The sequence below is a fragment of the Brassica oleracea genome, chromosome C9 (assembly GCF_000695525.1).
Source record: "Brassica oleracea var. oleracea cultivar TO1000 chromosome C9, BOL, whole genome shotgun sequence".
In the NCBI taxonomy this organism is placed as follows: Eukaryota; Viridiplantae; Streptophyta; class Magnoliopsida; order Brassicales; family Brassicaceae; genus Brassica; species Brassica oleracea.
The window spans coordinates 3,824,143-3,843,776 of record NC_027756.1 but is presented as its reverse complement, the minus strand read 5'-3'; the positions used below and the strand labels follow the sequence as shown (position 1 = coordinate 3,843,776).

Sequence of the window (19,634 nt, the reverse complement as noted above, 5' to 3'; positions counted from 1 at the left end):
CTTTTTGACCATTATTACAATCTCCCCCTCATATATATTTATCCGGTCATAGAAAATTCTAAAATAAATTCAATAGAAGATTGGTGATATGCGCCCTCTCTGCGGTTAGAGAATGAGCCACGATTGTTAATTCGGTGGGCCTTTTAAGTCATTGACATGTTCCTCGGCCCATCTCCACCGCACACGCCTCCCCGAAACCGCCGTAACAACCACAGACCTCCTCACGCAACCGTCTCTTCCGCCCTTCCTGACCTCTTCCTCGCAGCGTTCTCTCTCCTCTTCCTCTGGTCTTCCCCCAAACCTCTCGTCTCCCTCCCTCCCAACAGACTCTCCTTCCCTCTAACTCCTCGCCGCCGATCCACCACCTCCATGTCCCGCCGATCTCCTCCCTCTCCTCCGCCGCCGCCGCAGCGCTTCGCCAACGCTCAGTCTCTCTCCGATTGGCTCGAGTCGAGACTGCCTTCAGACTCGTTCGCCGCATGGGGAGTCAAACCGGGGACCAAGAACGTCCACAACCTCTGGCTTGAGCTCTCCGACGGCGAGACCTCTCTCGCGGACTCCACCCCTCCGGTACGCACCGTCAACGTCGTCACGGTCCGTGTGATCGGAGAAGACGGTAAAGTCCTCGTGGAGTCTCACCAGGAGTTATCCGACGGGAGCGTGCGCGAGAGGTTTCGTCCTTTGTCGGAGAAGATGAAGCCCGAGGAGACTCCCGACGAAGCTGCCTTTCGAGCTATTAAAGAAGAGCTCGGGTCTATCTTTAAAAGCGAAAACGACGTCGGAGAGAGGATCAAGATTCTTCCCGGGACTTACAGTAGAAGAGTGGAGGAAAGGAACTCGCTTTCGTATCCGGGACTACCAGCTCGTTACGCTTTGCACTCGGTGGATGCGACGGTGCGGGGTCTACCGGAGGAAGATTTCTGCACGGAGGAGAAAGAGTACGGCGGTGAGTCAAAGGAAGACTCGGAGGAAACACGAGCTGTCGGAAAAGCTGTGACGGTGAAGCGGCATTACTGGAAATGGGTTAGTCCTAGTTCGGTTCGAGCCTAAAACTCAAAACAGCTTTCACTTCAGATTGTCTTTATTACAGCGTTTCATCAGTCACAATGAATGATCAAGAGCCATGTAGAGAGTTACATTACTTGCAACACATTTATAATAATATTCATATGGCATATTTAGTCTCAGCTTAATCTTCTTCTTAGCTTGGCTTCGTTTGTTGTATAGTGTAACTTGATTACTGCTTCTTAGCTTGGCTTCGTTCATTGTGTTGTGCTCTAGACTTCTTTATTAGTGTTTAGTCAGTCTTTATAAACTCTTGTTGCATAAATACATAGAAAGTATCAATGATAGAGAAAGACAGTAGTTACGTTTATGTTTTTTTATTGAGGATTATTGATTATACGGACGTTTAGATCGATTTTTTAATGTGAAATCCTTTTAAAAATTGTTTTAAAAATCATTTCGTTTTGAGTTCGATTTGCAGTAAGCGTCTAAACCAATTTTTAGAACTCTGGAAGTCTGGAAAGTATAGAACAAAGCCTCGAAATGCTCTTTTGTGTGTTATACATCCACCATATGTCTAAAGTAGATTACTAACTAAACTCATCAACAAAGCTCTAACACGCTAATGTACACACAAATAGTGTCACTACCACCATATGTAAATTACATATGTAAAGTAGACTACTAACTAAACTCAACAACATAGCTGCATACACACTGTCACCACCATATGTTATTACATATCTAAAGTAGATTACTAACTAAACTCAACAACTAAGCTCCAAAGCTGAATGCCACAATGTATACACAAAAGTCTCACCAACTACGTTGGTGGAGAGTAGCACAAGAGCAGCTCTTGAATGGGAGAAAATAAAAGTCCCCTAGTTGATACAAAATTGAACCTGTGTTGATATATACTAATAAATATCTATCAAGTTGTTGGATCATTGTGGAGCTGCTTGTGTTGATGTCTCAGTGGACTGGACTTGACGAACGAACTGCCCTTTAATTCTCGGCCGTTGCTCTGCCAGTTTCTTCCTGCTCTCATAACGAACCTATGCAGAAGTCATTACAAAAGGTTTTAAAAACCGTTAGAACCATCCCTCTTAACAAAGCCCTTATGTGTGTTGTCATGAGTTTGAACATCACCTTTTTATCAAAACACCTGTCCTTGCGCTTCATCCTAAACTTGTTTAAAGCAGCTTCCCTAAGAGATTGCTGAGTCTTCCCTACAGAGGACGAGTACCCTTCTTCATTCTTCTTCTCCACAAGCTGCTGATGAAGATGATGATAATCAATGTAGCTGGTAGTGCAGTGGTTCCCTATTGTGCTATGTTCGGTTGCAGAAGAGACGTGTCTTCTCTCCTCTACATCCTGCTCTTGCAAACCCTCAGGTTTATTACCGTTGTATGGGTGAAACATGGAACTGTACTCATGCGGGCTAATGGAGCTAGGGCTTGGAGACAATGAAGCAGGAGTTGTGTTAGGACTTGTGAACTGTATACTCTTGATGGGAACTCGCGTTGGGTAAGAACCTTGTCCTGGCCAAGAAGGTGAGTCAGCACTATTGTAAAAGCTGGCCTCGTTTCTTCTAGGAGCACTTGGTGGCGGTTCAGATGAATTGTATTGATTGGTTACCACAATGTTATCATCTTCACTTGCCGCAACATTCTTTCTCTGGTTGGGAACCAAGGGAGATACCGAGCATTGTGTCTGCAGCGGCTTGTGAACATACCTTGTGAAAGCAGAGCCACTAGAAGGATGAAGAGAGGGCTTGTCTCCAGAAGATTGGTTTGGTCTTCTCAGGGAGAGATCAAGCTCTATCCTAACACTTTCTTCTCTGTTGTGTTGTCCGTTTCTTGTAAACGAAGCTCCGATGAAGTCAATGGCTTCTTTAGTTGAATCCTCAACGTCTGCGCTCTCTCCTTCCATCTCTGGTCTTGTACATGAGCTCTACAATAACAAAAGTTTTAGAAACAAACACTAAGGAACAGAATCAAACTACACTTGTGAAGAGAATCTAACCTGAGCACCCTCAGGTTTCTGGTGGCTGACACCCTCAGGTTTCTGGTGGCTGACACTCTCATCAAGTGGAAAGCTACCAGGAGAAAGTGACTGCCAAGAAGATTCAAGAACTCAATTATAGATTGCTCAGGGAGACAAAAAAAAGGTTAAAAAAGATTGGAATGGAACATACACTTTCTCTTCTTCTCCAGACATGTTGCCAGAGATTTCTCAGCTCATTCCTTCTCAATGGCTTAACAAGATAGTCAGCAGCACCTTTCAACATGCACTTGTACACAGTATTCACCGAGTCCTGTGTCGACATCACTGAAACAAACAATCCAAGAACATGTTAATGAGCTGAAATCATGGTTCTAAAAACCGGTCCAGGCGCTAGGCTGTACACAATTTTTTTAAAATCTGATTTATATATCTTCAATCGGTTTAAACCGTTATAAATCGGTTGAAATCGATTTAAACTCTTAAATGTCTTCAATCAGTTTAAATCGTTATAAATTGGTTAAAATTAGTTGAAATTGATTTAAATTAGTTTAAATCTGTTAAATTAAGCAATAAAATTAATAAAAAATCCACAAATCTGTTTAATTTCTTTTATTAATTTTATAATTAAAGTCAAAATATAAAATAACTTATGTAATATATGTAAAAATTAAATTATTTCAAAATGGTGGAAAAAGCAGGAGCTATATAAATGTACACATACTTATGATAGGGATGTTCTTGCAGATGTCATGCTCCATGATAAGTGTAAGAAGAGCGTATCCAGATATTGAAGGAAGATCAACCTCTGTGAGTATCAGATCGACGCTCTCGGGGTTTCCTTTTAGCACCTCCCAAGCTTTCAAGCCATCAGGTACAGAAGCAACTGTGAAGACACGACATAGTAAACAAAACGAACCACATTAATACATTAAGAAGCTGAGACTAAAAGGAAACATTCTTATTGGAAAAAAAAAAACTAATCCGAGATTAAAAGGAAAATACTTTCACATGCTAATCAGTTCCACATTAAACCATTAAGCTGAGATTAAAAGAACACATTTTTATTAAAAATAAACTAATCTTGCGATTAAAAGGAAAAGACTTTTACATTCTAATCAGTTTTACAGTTACAAATTTTCAGACAACATAGATTCCGACAAAACAGTCGAGGTTCAGACAGAAGCCAGTGAAATAAGAACTGACCTCTGTAACTGCATTTCCTGAGGAGAGCAGAAATAATCTGTCTGGTGGAATCGTCTGCTTCTACGAGCAAAACTCTCAACGCGATTTTAGGGAGAAACCTCTCCCACTTCACCAAACCATCGCCCCCCTCTGCGGCATCCTTCCTCTGCACTCTCCGCCGCGCTGACTTCCCTCCGACAGCCTCAGCTGCTTTCTCCACCACCGTCACCTCAACAACTTCGTCGCTCATTTCTCGCATCTCACAGTCAAACCAAAGCAGATTGAAGTTCCAGAAAGAATAAGAAAGAGATAGTTGAAAGGGGGAAAGATAAAAAGAGGGAAAAAAACTTATGCTCTGTTGAATGTTTCAACGGCTGAGATTAGAGTAGCGCGGACAACCGATCGTGATCCAACGGTTACGAAGCTAGTAAAAGGATACGAAAAATATCTAGTAGAGTTGGCTGACGTGGACTACGTATGCCACATCAGCAAATACTTTTCGAGACAAAGAGATCTTACACCGAATAACATTTTTAATAGGTGTGGTGGCTAGGGCGTTGATTACTCCGTGGTTCATGTTTAAAGTTGGATTTTAGTTTATGCATAATCCAAAATATTTATCGCAATATATTGATTCGTCCATATTCATCATGTTGAAATGTTACTGAATTAAGCTTATTTTATTAGCTTAATTAATAGATCGTTGAGCATTGAAGCTTTCACTTATGCTTATGATTGACTTGACAGATGCTTATTATTGCCAAACAACTACTGGTATTCTTATGCAGTAAATCAGTAATCACATGTTTTAGTGATCAAATAGGCTCATAAAAAACCCTACTCGTGACTTTAGGATAAAATCATGTTAAGAAAATATCTAATGCAAGTGGCAAACAAGTATCTTATGCATTTATTTTTAAAAATTATTTTTATTTTTATTACATATGAGTTGATTTATTTCTAATATTTCAGAAATGATACTTTTAATTAGCATAAGAACAAATTATATGGTATTTTTATTTTGGCCACGAATTAATAGTATTTAATTTGATAAAATATTTCATCTGTGTAAAAATATATGTTATTTGAAGAGTTTTTATTTTTCAAAATACATGATTTTGATATTTTATATTAATTTTAGTTTTATTAAAAATTATGTAACTAATAATATTTTATAATTCTTTTGATGAATAATTAAATTAGTTTTAATTTATATTTTAATGTTATTTTAAAATAAAAGTGTACTTATTCTGTTTATAAAAGTTAAATTTTTTTAGAGTTTATTTTTATTCCACAAAAATAATTTTTTTATATTTTTAAAATATTTTTGTATATTTTCGAAAAACATTAATTATGAATATTTGAATTGATTAAATTTTATTGATGAATATTTATTAGAAATTGTATTGAAAAATAATATTTATTATAAAGTGTATTGTAAATGTAGGGACCATGTGAGGAGTTTAAAATTATTTCCGCGGCTAGATATTTTAGGAGGGATTAGGCAACGAGACGCTTGGTTACACCTTGTGGTCTTGGTAGATAAGAATAAGACACGTGTATGGTGGTAACCCGACACAACCTTTCACCATTGATGGTTGCTATCAGAGCCAAAATATCTAATTGTTTCCATCTCTTCACTCGCCGTGCGTCTGGTTGATAAACAATACTTGCTCTCTCTCCACTGACCTTCCTCCTTAAACCACCAGTTTAGTTTTGATTTTCTTTCTTTATTAGTGACCACTGACCAATACTCTACTTTTTCTTTCCTAATTAAACTTCTTCAAACCTCATTATAGACGCTTGTTTAGTGGTCTTGCTAGAACCGACAGCTGAATGGCCACAAAATAATAATTTCTCCGTTTCAATATATACCGTACTTTTTACAAATGTTGTATTCACAATATAGAGTATTTTCATAATTCTAGAAATTGTAGTTTTATTAACTACATTGTATTATTTTAATTGTATTTAAACAAAGTGATTTTAAATTACATTTTTCAATGATATTTTTCAAAAAATTTAATTTATTAATATATGTGCATTGAGATAGAAATCATATAATATAAAGTAGAAAGAGAGTATAACAATACATACACACCGAAACAAATGAATTTGATCATTTTGGTTTGGTTATAAACTTATAATTGTTTCTTTTTTTTTTTGCTAAACCAGTTATAATTGTTGCTATGTTGTTAATACTAGTAACTAATGAATGTAACAGATGATTGGTCCACCCCCTGGCATTAGTCGGAAGGTATTTTAAACTCGGGTTAGGCAGTGTGGTACGCTTTCGGGCTAATCCACTCTGTAGCACTAAGTGCGGGGCCGACCAGATCAGCCGATAGGATTTATCAAAAAAAAAAATATGAATGTAACAAGCAATTCAGCGATGTATTTTAAATTATTTTAAAGAAAAGCCTTTTATTTATACTATACATGTGTAACATACGAGAAATACAAAATAAAGATAATCCCACTCTAAGCCATGAAGAACAATATGCAAAAGTCAATTGGGGTCTTGTGGAGAACCAGTGAACTAGCCCCTCGTCCAATCCGCTAACTCCAAATCTTTGTATCGAAAAGAATATATCATCTCTATAAGCTTGGTCAGTTGAGTAGTTGTTAGTGGTTAGTCGAGTAGCTATTGATGGTTGTTCTCCATGTCACTTACCATTTTTTTCCTTCTAAATACTATGAAATATGGATTGCAACGTATATCTTAGTGTGGGAGTTTACTCTGTGTTGAATCTGTACAGGGGAGATAATGTCTTGCCACTTCGTCATGTATTGAGGTTTGGCTGTCAAAATTTGATCGCCATAATCTATGGAGTGTTGCTGAAGTTTGTCGTTGACTTATTAACCATCGGTAATGCATGGGACAACTTTTTTTAATATCTTTTATAAAATCAACGACACAAAATTATCACATAATAAAGTGCTATGACTTTGGTTGGACGATAACGCAGCGAGTGAAGTGTGGTGGATGGAGTGAGTAATGACTTTTGGTTAAGGAATAAAAATCTAACGATATTTGGACGAACAGATACTTACACGAACACGCCCCATCCTTTTTCAAACAGATACTTTTCTTTTTGTCTGTGATATTTTTCATCGTTCTCTTTTTTTTTGTGTTTAAACAAAACTTTGATATATCTTTTTCGTTTCTTTAAAGTCTGTAGGATATTTTTCTCCTTTTCTTTTAGGCTAGTTTAGATATTTCTAAGTCGTATCATATGGTTATTGGCTGGTCATTTATAAACTAATAAGATATTAATGTTGTTCAAACATCCACTTGTGACAATCTAGACCAAGCGATAAAGAAGTGTGACCAATGATTTTAAGTAGATGGGGGATAGCGATATTATGGTTGATAAAAGATCTGCAAACCTATCTAGCTAACCTATGTAAGAACAATGTTAGACCGATGTTTTTAGGGTTTTCCGTTTTAGGGCCAACATCACCTGGTTTCTGTTATTAGTGTGATAATATTCATTTGCAATAGAAGAATAGTTTTGAAAAGCGTAGAAGTGTAGTTATAAAATTGTAGAATTAGAAAGAGTTAAAGAAATCTTATAGCAAAAAAAAAAAGAGAGTTAAAGAGATATGCCCAAAGTTTCGATGTCCCATATGAGAGAGTAGTACCAATGTAACATTTGAGAACTAGTGATGTGCGGTGATTGAAAACCGGAGATGTCTAGATATGTGGATGAGATTATATTTCACTGAAGGATCATTAAAAGTGACAATTGAGCAATATCATGAATATCATGTGTCCGGACGAGGTAGTCCAAGTGGCAGGACGGACCTGTGGTGGCAACCACCATCCGGGTTCGATTCCCTCCCCATGCGGAAACTACCCTGCCTCTTCTGGACACCAAAGCGGTACTGGGTTCGATCCAGCCCAGGTAAAGCTTCTGATGACTGAAAGATGGTGAGTTTCGAATCACAAACATGGTGAATATCAAAACATAGAAAAACTTAAGAGTAAAAAAAAAAAAAAAAAAAAAAAAAAGCAATATCATGTGGCATCTTCTTTTAAGCTCGTCTGAGCCCAGATTTAAGGTAGTTGCCAGAAGTTGATGCATATCCGTCTACTGTTAAGTTGGTGAGTTATCGTTTGCAGTTATGGATATTATATTTGTAACTCCATAATGTTTGAGCTATATTAACAAGCATCCAAATGTTTGAGACTCCTTGAGTAATAGATTACTACGTTAACACCAGCGCCTAGCGCATAATGAACATTATATATAAAAATTATTTTATGTATTATATATTTTTACATATTATAAAATAATAAATATATATTGAATAATCAAAGATCAGTAACTATTATATATACAATTAAATTGGTACGAACATATAAATCAATTTTATTAATCTAAACAATATTTTTTTATTTGATAGGATATGTAGTTAAATTTAAATGATATTAACATACATAGTATATTTTTAATATTAATGCTTATTAAATGATATTTTCTACTTATACAGTGTTTTGATCATTTGTATCTTTAATAGCTAAAACTTTAAATTACTGATAATTTATAATTTTTTTAAAAAGTAAAGTTGTCATTTCTCGTTCCAAGCTTTTATCAAAAAAAGTGTTCAAAGTAAAATAATTAATTAAATTAGAATTTTTATTTATATGATTTTGAAATCATTTTTATTTTGTCATAAAAAAAATTTAAACTATGAATCACAAAATTTGAATGTGAGACTTTTAACAGTTTTAGTAATTTATAGTCGTTTTTAAAAACTCAAAATATAACATATACACAAAAAATCTAAATTTTTATTATATGGTTATTGTGATGTTTAATTTATTTTAATATTTTAAAATTAAGCAAATATGATAGATGATACACTAATTTTTATCAAATATTCAAAATCATTCATTGCCATATTTAAGGAAATAATAAAGAACATTAATAATGAATTTATGGTTAGCTTAATAAAAAACTTATTATATAATTAGATAGACCAATTTATTTTTCTAATGATTCTAAGAATCAACCTAGTTAATGCTTTCGCCGTTTCTTCACTATCTATGTCTTTTTTCCACAGCCACCACGGTTAATGCTTCTTCCACAGACATTGCAGTCACCATTTCTTCTAACACCGCCGCCGTCGCTATTTCTTCTATCACCGCCGCCGTCGCTGGTTCTTCTAACACCGCTGCCGTCGCCGTTTCTTCTATGACCGCCACCGTAGCTGTTTCTTCTATGACCACCACTGTCGCCGTTTCTTCTAGCATGCCACGTCGCCGATTCTTTGATGGCTACCACCGTCGTTATTTTACCAACCACCGCCACTAAACCAGTAGATTCTTTCATAGCCGTTGTAAATTTAGGTCTACTAAATATTTTTATTTACAAATTTTTATGTAATAATGTTATATTATTCTAATTTATTTATACTATTTAATTTTTTGCCAAAAATTTATACTATTTCATTATTTTTGCATTTATTTTTTTTTAATTAAATTTTTACAAATTGTAGGAACGACATTGGTAACTACCGACAATTGATACCGATGAATTTTCCAAGAACGCGTTTTCTCGGTAATTTCCGTCAAGGTGCCGACTACCTGTTATTTCCAAGACCCAAACTCCGACGTATTGACATTTCTCGGAAAAATCTCGGAGACGAGGTCTTCGGACGACCTTCCGACAGCGTCGGTATAAAGCTCTCTTTCTTGTAGTGACTTCGGACAAAACATAACAGTTGTCCACTCATCTTTACAAATCCCATTCAACCAAAGGAGCTCAACAAGTTGAAAGAGAGACGTAAGATGCTCAGCAAATTGGAGTGTGTGGTCAGGGCTTCGAATTCATGCAACCTTGTGTAGTTGTATTCAAATTCGAATGATTTTACTATGTAGTAGACTCTACTTAGCACATGGAGAAAAAAAAATTTCTTTTTTTTTTATTATACGAAACATTACAAGCTATGACTAACGTCATACAGTTTTTTAAAAAGCTTTTACAAAATAAAGGGAACATATACTGAACCATAAATCAATCAAATCTCTCAATATGATTGATCACTTAAGTAGTTGGAGCCGATACAACTTAACCGTATCCACCGCGGCTTCCATGTCCTCTATTCCCCCGTCCACGACTTATATATTTTGTCCATGCATCTCCCTAGCCTTTGTTGAGGGTCTAATTTAACTCTTGAGTCTTGAAGCCTTTGCCTAAACTGACAAGGAGAATTTTATTATGTAATCAAATTAACTCATGATTGTGATTTTATTAAAATTGAAAAGATTTGTTTTACAATTTTTTAAAAAGGATGACGTCATCATCGTCACGTCACGGTTCAAGAAATAAAAAGATCCGTCAAATAATTTTATTTCCCTATAAAAAAATCCCTGATAATCAGCAACTATAAAACTAGGTACTATATATACATTTATCTGTTATGCGTTCCGCTACAAATTGGCTGATTATAGATAGGTTTAACCGGCTGAGAATTAGATTATTTGCGTTTTTGATGCTATAGCATTGGAAAACTTAGTTGAAGGAGGCGACGATGGAACAAAGGTAATGCATATGTGTTCTCTGTTTCGTTTATGAGACTCTCATATATATATATACTTTCCCCTTACCGATCATTATATATATATTGCAAGTTCCAAACCCTAACTCTTAATAATTTTTCGTACGTACGTTTTTGGTGGTGAAAGGTTGAGAAGAAGGCTAGGTTATGTGAATGCGGACAGGATTAGTGAGTTGCCTGAAGCTTTGCTAGTACATATACTGTCTTTGCTTCCAACAACAAAACATGTCATAGTCACAAGTGTTTTGTCTAAAGGATGGCGATCACTTTGGAAGATGGTCCCTAGGCTCGTGTTCGCATCTCCCAATCAGAAATATGAAGATAATGTTATTAGTACGTCTTTGGTTTCACATGAAGCTCCAGTTCTAGAGAGTTTGCGTCTGAGGCTAGTTAGACATAATTATATGTATATGGGAGATATTAGAGCATGGCTGGGGATTGCATTTGCCCGCCATGTGCGTGAGCTGGTGCTAGATGTTAACTTTCGCGTATCTTTTCCAGGTAGCATGTTTTGCTCTGCTTCTTCACTTGAGACCTTGATACTCAAGAACTCGATCCATGTGGATGTTCCTTGTCCTGTTTCTATGAAGTCCCTTAAAACTCTTCACCTTAAAGATGTGACGTACAAAGACGACGAATCAGTTCGTAACCTTTTATCTGGCTGTCCTAGTCTTGAAGATTTGCAAGTGGATCGAGGTTACTCTATTCATGATGCAAAGATTTTCATTATTGCCGCGCCATCTTTGAAGAGACTTTCCATATGCGATCCCTGTAATGGACGAGAGGGTGGGGGCTACGTGATCAACGCTCCTTGTTTAAAATACTTGGAAATTGAGATGATAAAAGGTTGTGACTTCTGTCTGATTGAGAATTCGCCAGAGCTAGTTGAGGCAGCTATTAGAAACGTATCTTGGATAGTCAACGAGACGATTCTGAGATCTCTCAAACCAATCAAACGACTTTCCTTAAACTTATCACCCCTGGAGGTAAACTTATTTGCTTATATCGCAACTGAGCTACTTGTAATTTTCACTATGTTTCCGTGCTAACAAAAAATATGATCTTTGTGCATGCGTAGATTAACTGTCCTACTGGTACTATCTTCTATCAGCTGGTATATTTAGAAGTGTACACACATAAAGTGGAGTGGTGGAATCTTCTTATCCTCATGCTCGATAACTCTCCTAAACTCCAAGTCCTCAAGATCACCGATGTAAGATATTTCATTATCAATTCACTTAATTAATTACCTCTTTGAGATGTTCTTTTAGGAGGTGTGATAGTAAGTAATATACAGTTGCATTCCCTTTTTTTGTCTAGTGTTTGCCTTGTCCTTATTATGGTTTGGTCGGCAAGAAATTGAGTGAACAAGAGTATGTTCCTGAATGTTTGCTGTCCCAACTCGAGACATTTGTGTGGAAAAATTACGACTGGACAAGCGAAGAAAAGAAAGAAGTGGCTACTTATATTCTAAGGAACGCAATACGGTTGAAGAAGGCATATTTCTTCATTAACCGTATAACTAGAAAGTGTAACGAGTTGGAAGAGAGACTTCAAATGCTCAAGGAGCTGGTTTCAAATTCATGTCACTTCGTTTCTAAATATGAATGATATTTATATGTATTATTAGTCTTTTCTTGTCAAATACAACTTTTTACTATAGCTGAGAATATATCTACTGAAAGAAATTCTATAAAAAGAAGAAAAGGGAAAGAAAAAAAACAGAGAGATCAAACACTAAAGAATTACTTTAACCTTTAACAACACAAAAAAAATCATACTATGTTATCATAGTCATAGTCATAGCTATTCATTCGATTTTTGGGTCTATGTTTTTATCTTTTATGTGTTCTAGTACGACTAGGTGTTTTTCTAGGCCAAATGTAGAAACAAAAATTATATTTGTTAAAAAAAAATTTGTTAAAAAAAAATTTGTTAATATTCAGATTTTTATATGCTTAGCCTTATTTTGATTTTGATTTAATTAAAAATTAATATAAAAGATAATTGTTTATTTTAAATTTATATTGGAAAATGGATATGCATATATTTAAAATTATAATTTTGACTAGATTTTTATCTACTTCCTTTTACTTTTATAATTAAAAATTGCATTATAATAAGATTAAATTTTATTGGATACATAATTTTGTTACAAAATTATAAAAAAAAAATTATAATTAAACAGTATTTCGAAACATTTGTAGTTTATTAAAAGGAAACCGATAGTATTGGAGTTAAGAATTTATATTTTTTTACAAAATTGCATAAAGTTCAAAAAATATATCCTAATTTTTGGAATAGATTCAGTTTTTTTTTAACTTTAGTTTGGATTTGATCCTTTTAAGAAATAAAGAATCTTTGAAAAACATTCGAAGATTCAATTCGTATAATTGTCAATGCACCGATTAAAATCATGACTAAACAGTAAACATCAAAAAAGGAATCCTTATTTAAATATCCGAAATAGGAGGACCAATATGAATATATAGAAAGAAAAAGGGTTCATTTCATAAATACAACATTCTTCTTTTCATATGGAGAAAATCACATTTAAACCATGATGGTGTAAAAATAGCATTTTAAACATCAATACTCAAAAAGTCACATTTAAACTATCAAACTAATTAATATTAATTTAAGGGTTTATTTGTGTATTAACCATAAAAAAAAGGGAAATTGGTTTTCTAGAGAGAAGGAAGAGAGAGATAGGAAGAGAGAATTGGAGAGAGAGTGTGTTTTCGGTTATTTAACAAATTTGGGGTTTTTTTTTAGTTATAGGGACAAATTTCCCTTAATTTAAACCTTAAAATTAACTTAGTTTTTTACCACGTAAAATATGTCGGTACTGTTCATCTGCTGTTAAAAAAAGTATGATGGGTCAGTGTTGAGACCTAGCAGCCATAAGCTTGCTCATGTTTCTTTCTTTTAAAAGTCTTTGGTCAAGGATAAATTTAGGGACTTGATGGCTGTAACTAATGGTCCAGTTCTGGAAACACTATCGTTCCCACTGGAATAGAGACAAGACAAAAGGCATTTCTTCCGGATGCCTCATCACTTGCGGTGTAGCACTTGAGAACATGTAAGCTAGGGGCGAAGGAGTTTCGGAATGAAATGCGTCACCCTATGTGTTCTTCTATAACATGTTTAAGTTTTTACAACAGCTGAATCTGTATCCAATTTGTTCTCTTATATTATTGGTTTTGTTTGTAGATCTTTCAATGGATATCAACATCCAGATGAAAAAAAAGGATGCAACTTATAGAGAATCGAGTTCAGTTCCAAGACAGATCAAGTTTTGGTTTTAGAATCGAAGAACATAAAAAAAAAAGGTTAACTTTTTTTATTTTGCTTCCACGATTTGTTCGTAATTTTACTTTACTGTTTTTTTTTTTTGCAGACACAATACGAAAAAATTAATAAATGAGTGTTGTTTAGGATTAAGTTGTTACAGGTAACTAAAATATTGCAATAGAAGTCATGTGATATTTATGCCTAATAAGTTTGATTACAGGATATGTGTGGCAAAAAAATATAAATTGATAGAAAGATTTGTAAACAAATCATCTAAAAAATTTATTTTAATTTTTAAGTTTTAACTAAAATCAACTTCATAACTCACCTAAATCCCATCAAAATTAAAACACTCCAAAACTCTCCAAATTATAGGCATAGGCATTCGGGGTCCTAATCGGGTTTCGGTTTTGTCCACTCGGATTTTGGTTTTCCGGGTTTATAAAAATCAGCCTCATTCGAGTTATATGAAAGTTCGGTTTGAGATTCTATCGGATTCGGATCGGGGTTAGTAAATCTTTAAAGAACCGGTACAACCCGATGTACTTTCGGGTTCGAATCCAATTCAATTCTTCAGTTTAAAAATATATAATTTGTACCTACCTTGTAACCAAAACATAGGTAAAATCGGTTTTTGGGTTTTAAAATACCTTATTTATACATATTTTGTAACCAAAATATAAATAAAAACGATTCAAAAATAAGAAAATGAACATCATATGTGATCATTCAAATTCAAACAAAAAGTAAACATAGTTATTGACATAAAGAAAATCAAATAAATGAAAGCATAAACGAAAACCAAGTTTCATGAAATGAAAACACTATTCAATAAAAACAAAATCAAAATCTAAAAACTTCAAGCTTCAACCACAAAGTTCAACCACCGACCTACATGTAATAGATAATTATTTTAGTTGTTCGAAAAAAGATAATTATTTTAGATGTTCAATAATATATTAGTGTATTTTGGATACATATTAGGAATTGAAATCATGTTTGGTATAAGTTTTTTTTTGGAATTTTGAAAGTTTCGGGCTCTATCGGATATCCATTTAGGTTCGGGTTCAGTTCAGATAATACTCATAACCCAAAATACCATTAACAAGATCCATTCGATAATTATATCGGGTTCATATTCATTTTTATCAGATCGGATTCGGCCCGAATTTTGGGGTTCGGTTTATTTGTCCAGCCCTACTAAATTCTTTCGTCTAATACACCCCCATAACAAGTAGGGATAATTTGTAAACTACTTGTAAATTTGAAAAATACACTGTTAAAATAATATTTTGCAAACTACACTTATTTATGCGCTATAAGATTCTTTTGCCCTTATTTAATTTTAAATTCAAAACGTTTTAATAATAAGACTTGAAATTATTTGTATTATAAATATTTTGATATAATTATATTAAATTATAATATTTAAAATTATATATGGATAACAATTGAATATTTATAATGGTATATCCGAAACATATCTGTTATAAAGATTGTTCGTAAAACCCTTCTATCATATTTTCTTATTAAATGCTTTGTGACTATAAAATATGTTGTTTAGTCATGAAGTTTAAAAGAGTTGGGTATATAAAACATAGCCGGGAATATAATAAATGATATGTTAATTGAGTTTTGAGGGACTAAAAAAAGTCAAATAGTTCGCGATATAGAGCACATCCATTACATATATAGGTCAAAAGATTGCGAATGTTTTTAAGAAAACTGTGCTGATTATAAGTGTATTTAAGAGTCTAAATTATAACAAAAAAAAATCATCAAACTCCAAAGCTACATGATGACAATTACACGATTGTGTATTCCTCCTCAGATACAAAAAAAAGAACTACAACTATTAAAAAAAGTACGAAAACCAAGTTTAAAAAAATTACTAAAACCCAGAAGTTTAAAAAGAAAAAAATCAAATTCCAGAATTTTTTGTTGTATAACTTAGTACAAAACACAAAAATCATTATGTTTATTTGTTCTGTTTCTATTAACTTCTTCTTTTTTTTTTTTTTTTCAAAACTATTAACTTCTTCTTTAAGTATTGAAATTATTATACTCTTACTTAGGTTAATTAAGTAATTTCACTTATAAATAAGTGTAGTTTTCAAAAAATTAAAAATATGGTGTACTTTTCAAAATATATTCTCATTTGATGGCATTGTTCCAAATTTTCCCTAATAAGTATTCATTTTACACTATAACGTTTCTTTTTCAAAAACATTTTTTTAATTCGTATAAATTATCAGATGGCACTAAAAATGCCAACTAAAATCATGAATAAATACTAGACACTAAACTTTTATGTATTTACGACACTATCTATCATCATAGCTATTCATTATTCCATTTTTGGGTCTAAGTTTATATCTTTTATGTGTTTTAGTATATGGCTAGGTGTTTTCCTAGGCCAAATGTAGAAATAAAAATTTAAATTTAAATTACATTTGTTCAAAAAAGTTGTTAACATTCGGATTTTTTATTTGTTTAGCGATGTTTTAATTTTAATTCATTTGTGTAGGATTCAGAATTCTTTTTTCAAGGATTCAAATTTGGGTTTCAAATTCATGTCACTTCGTTTCTAAATTTGAATGATATTTATATATGTATTAGCCTTTTCTTGTCAAATAGAACTTTTTACTATAGCTGAGAATATATCTACTGAAAGAAATTCTATAAAAAGAAGAAAAGGGAAAGAAAAAAAACACTGAATATTTGAACCTTTAACAACACAAAAAAATCATACTATGTTTATATTGGGGTCTTTGACCAAAAAAAAAAAAGGTCTAGTGAATAGTGGCAAGATATATAGCTTCTCTGGTGGTGCAGATTAGGCCTTCTATTGGTTATCTGGTGGTACAAACTGAGCCTTCAACACAACATCTGGACTCTCAAAACTCCTTAAACCTTTTCCACTAGCATAGTAACAGCCTTTGGGTAATTGTCCATAGAAACTCTCGCACTTTGTGCTCGCTATCTCCAAGCAAGAAGAGAAGAGAATGGTTCCTTGTGGTCCAAGTCCCCAGAAACATGGAATGCCATCAAGACCCTGAAAAAAGTAAATATGTCAGTGTATGTATATGCTAAGTGATGATACCCTGATGAATTAGTGATAAAAGTTTCCAAAATACCGAAGTGACAAATAAGGTTTTCTTCTTGGCATCATACATGACGAATGAGAAACCGCCTTTGAACCCTTTAACTGCGTCAAGCCATTCTGTCTCGTCCTCTTGATTACAAAATTTATTGTAAGCCCAGATCACAACAGCAGAATCGTTTTTTGGTGTCGGAAGTTTATACAAAGTCGCAATTTCCGCTCTGTTCTCAAAAGTTCCTCGGAAGAGACAAACGACGTCGTCTTTAACCGTTAAAACACTGCCATTGATTCAAATAACCAATTCTCAAATAATCGAAAGTTTCAAACTTTTCTAGTAACGAGCTCTCAAATTAAAGTACCAAAACTTTTTCTAAGTAGCCAGTGCTCAAATAATCTAAAGTTCCAACCTTTTTCTTGTAACCAAGTCTCATTAATCAAAACCCACAACAAAATTTACACAAAGTTTACATCTTGCGGACATAATTCGATTTCAAGAGTGTTGCAGATCTAATCTACAGTTTCTTGTTTCCTTTCTACTCAATACAAAAAGCAAAAGAAAAGAAAACGTGGATCGCAAGAAAACAAAGCTTACCTTGGAGTAATCACGGATTGATGATCAAGCGCAGTATTGAGAATGCAATACGGAAGCAAGTGTATCGCCATGGGGTCGTGGTGCTCGTCTTTGAAGAGACGTGACAGCTCTTTCATGGTTTCCTCGGACTGCTCCGTCGGAGGATTCTCAAACACCACCGCTCCCATCAGTTTGAGAGACGGTTCCGCCAGGGATTTATGAAAGACGGCGAGCATTGTTGACTTGAGATTCTTGAAGGGGAGAGCAGAGCGATAATGGAGGAAAGGCGAAGCGAGAGAGAGAGATTTGCAGAGAAGAAAGAAAGAAAGATATATCCGCGCGCGAAACTCTATAAAGTTACTTTAGACACGTGTAGTTTTTTTTTTTTTTTTTTTTGAAACACACAGATAGCATAGCTGTGGTTACCGCTTGCTTTTACTGAGGTAATTTATAGTTAAAATTATTTCATTTCGTTTTATCTTTTATGTGTTTACCACACTGTCTATCATCATAGTCATAGCTATTCATTCGATTTTTGGGTCTATGTTTTTATCTTTTATGTTTTCTAGTACGACTAGGTGTTTTTCTAGACCAAATGTAGAAACAAAAATTTAAATGAAAATTATATTTGTTAATTTTTTTAATATTTAGATTTTTTTATTGAAAAATTCCATATGATTGTCATTTTTGAATTTTTATCACAAAAATAACTTTTAAATAGAAAAATAACCAATTTTTTTTTATTAAAAGGTAAAAAATACATTTATATCTTAGGGTTAACTACTCTAGACTTAAAGTTTGGAGTCAAGGGTTGAAATTTAGAGGATAGAGTTTCAAATTTTTAAAAATTAAAATTAAAATTAAATTTTTTAAAATAAAAAGGAGCAATTTTGGTCATTTCTTTTTTCGATAGCCATTTTCGTGATAAAAACTTAAAAATAGTAATTTGAGAGAATTGTCTTTTTTTATCTGCATAGTTTTATTTTAATTTTAATTTAATTAAAAAATAATATAAAGATAATTCTTTATTTTAAATTTCAATGAAAGTACTCTGATTTTGGATTAGATTCAGTTCTTTTTTTAAGTTTGAATTGGATTGGATCTGTTATTTAAGAACTAAAGAATCTTTCAAAAACATTCAAAGATTCAATTCATACAATTGTCAATGCACCAATTAAAATCAGGACTAAACAATAAACACCAAAAAGGGTTCATTATTTAAACATCAGAAAATAGGAAGAACCAATATAAATGTATAGAAAGAAAAATGGTTCATTTCATAAATACAACATTATCTTTACATATAGGGAAAATCGCATTTTACACTACAAAGATGTTAAAAAAGTAGCAATTTAAATATTAGTGCTTAAAAACTCACATGTTAATTATATTAACACAATTGTTGTGAATGAAGAGGGGAACTTGTGTATATTATTAGGTCGACCAACTGGTCTTTATATACATATGGTAATGACGGTCTAAGTACTGGATCGACAAGAGATCGTACTTATCCTTAACTAGATAATGGCTAGCAATACGTAAGATAAACACCAACTATAATGTAGATAAACACAAGAGTAGATAGGCGCCAGTATGATCCTGCGGATGGGCTTGGCCCGTCTTGCTACACGGGCTGATAAATGGGTCGATCACTAAATGGTTTATAACACTCCCCCTTGATCGACACATCCGGTCAAGGTTCATTCATGCTTTGGATGTTGCCTCATTAAAACCTCTCTTGACAAACCCAAAAACCAATGTGGTAAAAGGGAAAACAAGACAGGAAAAAGAGTACAACACACGAACTCCCCCTAATGAATGCATCACTGTAGTAGATGCATTCCCATCTGGTATCCGAGTCTTCTTGAACGTTGAAGTTGCCTATGACTTGGTGAAGATGATCAG

At 33.8% G+C, this 19,634-nt stretch overlaps 4 protein-coding genes across 5 annotated transcripts; 2 read left to right on the top strand and 2 right to left on the bottom strand.

Moving 5' to 3' along the window:
- On the top strand, nt 1–1,265 carry LOC106319403. Its single transcript, XM_013757720.1, has one exon. It carries the CDS (start codon nt 157–159, stop codon nt 1,048–1,050), a length of 894 nt encoding a protein of 297 aa, XP_013613174.1. The 5' UTR covers nt 1–156; the 3' UTR covers nt 1,051–1,265.
- Nucleotides 1,266–1,529: 264 nt separating this feature from the next.
- On the bottom strand, nt 1,530–4,647 carry LOC106319402 (two-component response regulator-like APRR5). Of its 2 annotated transcripts, XM_013757718.1 has the most exons (6): nt 4,216–4,645; nt 3,734–3,895; nt 3,203–3,336; nt 3,031–3,120; nt 2,155–2,958; nt 1,530–2,060 (listed from the first exon to the last, which is right to left on the bottom strand). In XM_013757718.1, the coding sequence occupies exons 1-6, from the start codon at nt 4,451–4,453 to the stop codon at nt 1,950–1,952; spliced, it is 1,539 nt and encodes a 512-aa protein (XP_013613172.1). In that variant the 5' UTR covers nt 4,454–4,645; the 3' UTR covers nt 1,530–1,949. The 2 variants fall into 2 exon arrangements, with proteins under 2 accessions (XP_013613172.1, XP_013613173.1); XM_013757719.1 differs by lacking the exon at nt 3,031–3,120 and having other exon boundaries at nt 4,216–4,647.
- A 6,017-nt stretch (nt 4,648–10,664) lies between these two features.
- On the top strand, nt 10,665–12,372 carry LOC106314136 (F-box/FBD/LRR-repeat protein At4g00160-like). Its single transcript, XM_013752070.1, has 5 exons — nt 10,665–10,745; nt 10,889–11,094; nt 11,263–11,747; nt 11,840–11,974; nt 12,082–12,372. The coding sequence occupies exons 1-5, from the start codon at nt 10,735–10,737 to the stop codon at nt 12,370–12,372; spliced, it is 1,128 nt and encodes a 375-aa protein (XP_013607524.1). The 5' UTR covers nt 10,665–10,734.
- A 4,458-nt stretch (nt 12,373–16,830) lies between these two features.
- Nucleotides 16,831–17,993, bottom strand: LOC106317589. The gene is made up of 3 exons (XM_013755380.1): nt 17,751–17,993; nt 17,193–17,436; nt 16,831–17,110 (listed from the first exon to the last, which is right to left on the bottom strand). Exons 1-3 carry the CDS (start codon nt 17,963–17,965, stop codon nt 16,901–16,903), a joined length of 669 nt encoding a protein of 222 aa, XP_013610834.1. The 5' UTR covers nt 17,966–17,993; the 3' UTR covers nt 16,831–16,900.
- Nucleotides 17,994–19,634: the final 1,641 nt, after the last annotated feature.

What these genes read in the sequence shown, in the direction of transcription:
- LOC106319403 (XM_013757720.1), top strand. Translation starts at nt 157, where the DNA reads ATGTTCCTCGGCCCATCTCCACCGCACACGCCTCCCCGAAACCGCCGT.
- LOC106319402 (XM_013757718.1), bottom strand. Translation starts at nt 4,453, where the DNA reads ATGCGAGAAATGAGCGACGAAGTTGTTGAGGTGACGGTGGTGGAGAAA. An exon ending in CAAGAACATCCCTATCATAA is followed by an intron (nt 3,337 to 3,733) that starts GTATGTGTACAT and finishes TGTTTGTTTCAG; the next exon opens with TGATGTCGACACAGGACTCG. An exon ending in TCTGGAGAAGAAGAGAAAGT is followed by an intron (nt 3,121 to 3,202) that starts GTATGTTCCATT and finishes TCTTCTTGGCAG; the next exon opens with TCACTTTCTCCTGGTAGCTT.
- LOC106314136 (XM_013752070.1), top strand. An exon ending in ATATGAAGATAATGTTATTA is followed by an intron (nt 11,095 to 11,262) that starts GTACGTCTTTGG and finishes TATCTTTTCCAG; the next exon opens with GTAGCATGTTTTGCTCTGCT. An exon ending in TAAACTTATCACCCCTGGAG is followed by an intron (nt 11,748 to 11,839) that starts GTAAACTTATTT and finishes GTGCATGCGTAG; the next exon opens with ATTAACTGTCCTACTGGTAC.
- LOC106317589 (XM_013755380.1), bottom strand. Translation starts at nt 17,965, where the DNA reads ATGCTCGCCGTCTTTCATAAATCCCTGGCGGAACCGTCTCTCAAACTG. An exon ending in CAATCCGTGATTACTCCAAG is followed by an intron (nt 17,437 to 17,750) that starts GTAAGCTTTGTT and finishes AATCAATGGCAG; the next exon opens with TGTTTTAACGGTTAAAGACG. An exon ending in AAACCTTATTTGTCACTTCG is followed by an intron (nt 17,111 to 17,192) that starts GTATTTTGGAAA and finishes TACTTTTTTCAG; the next exon opens with GGTCTTGATGGCATTCCATG.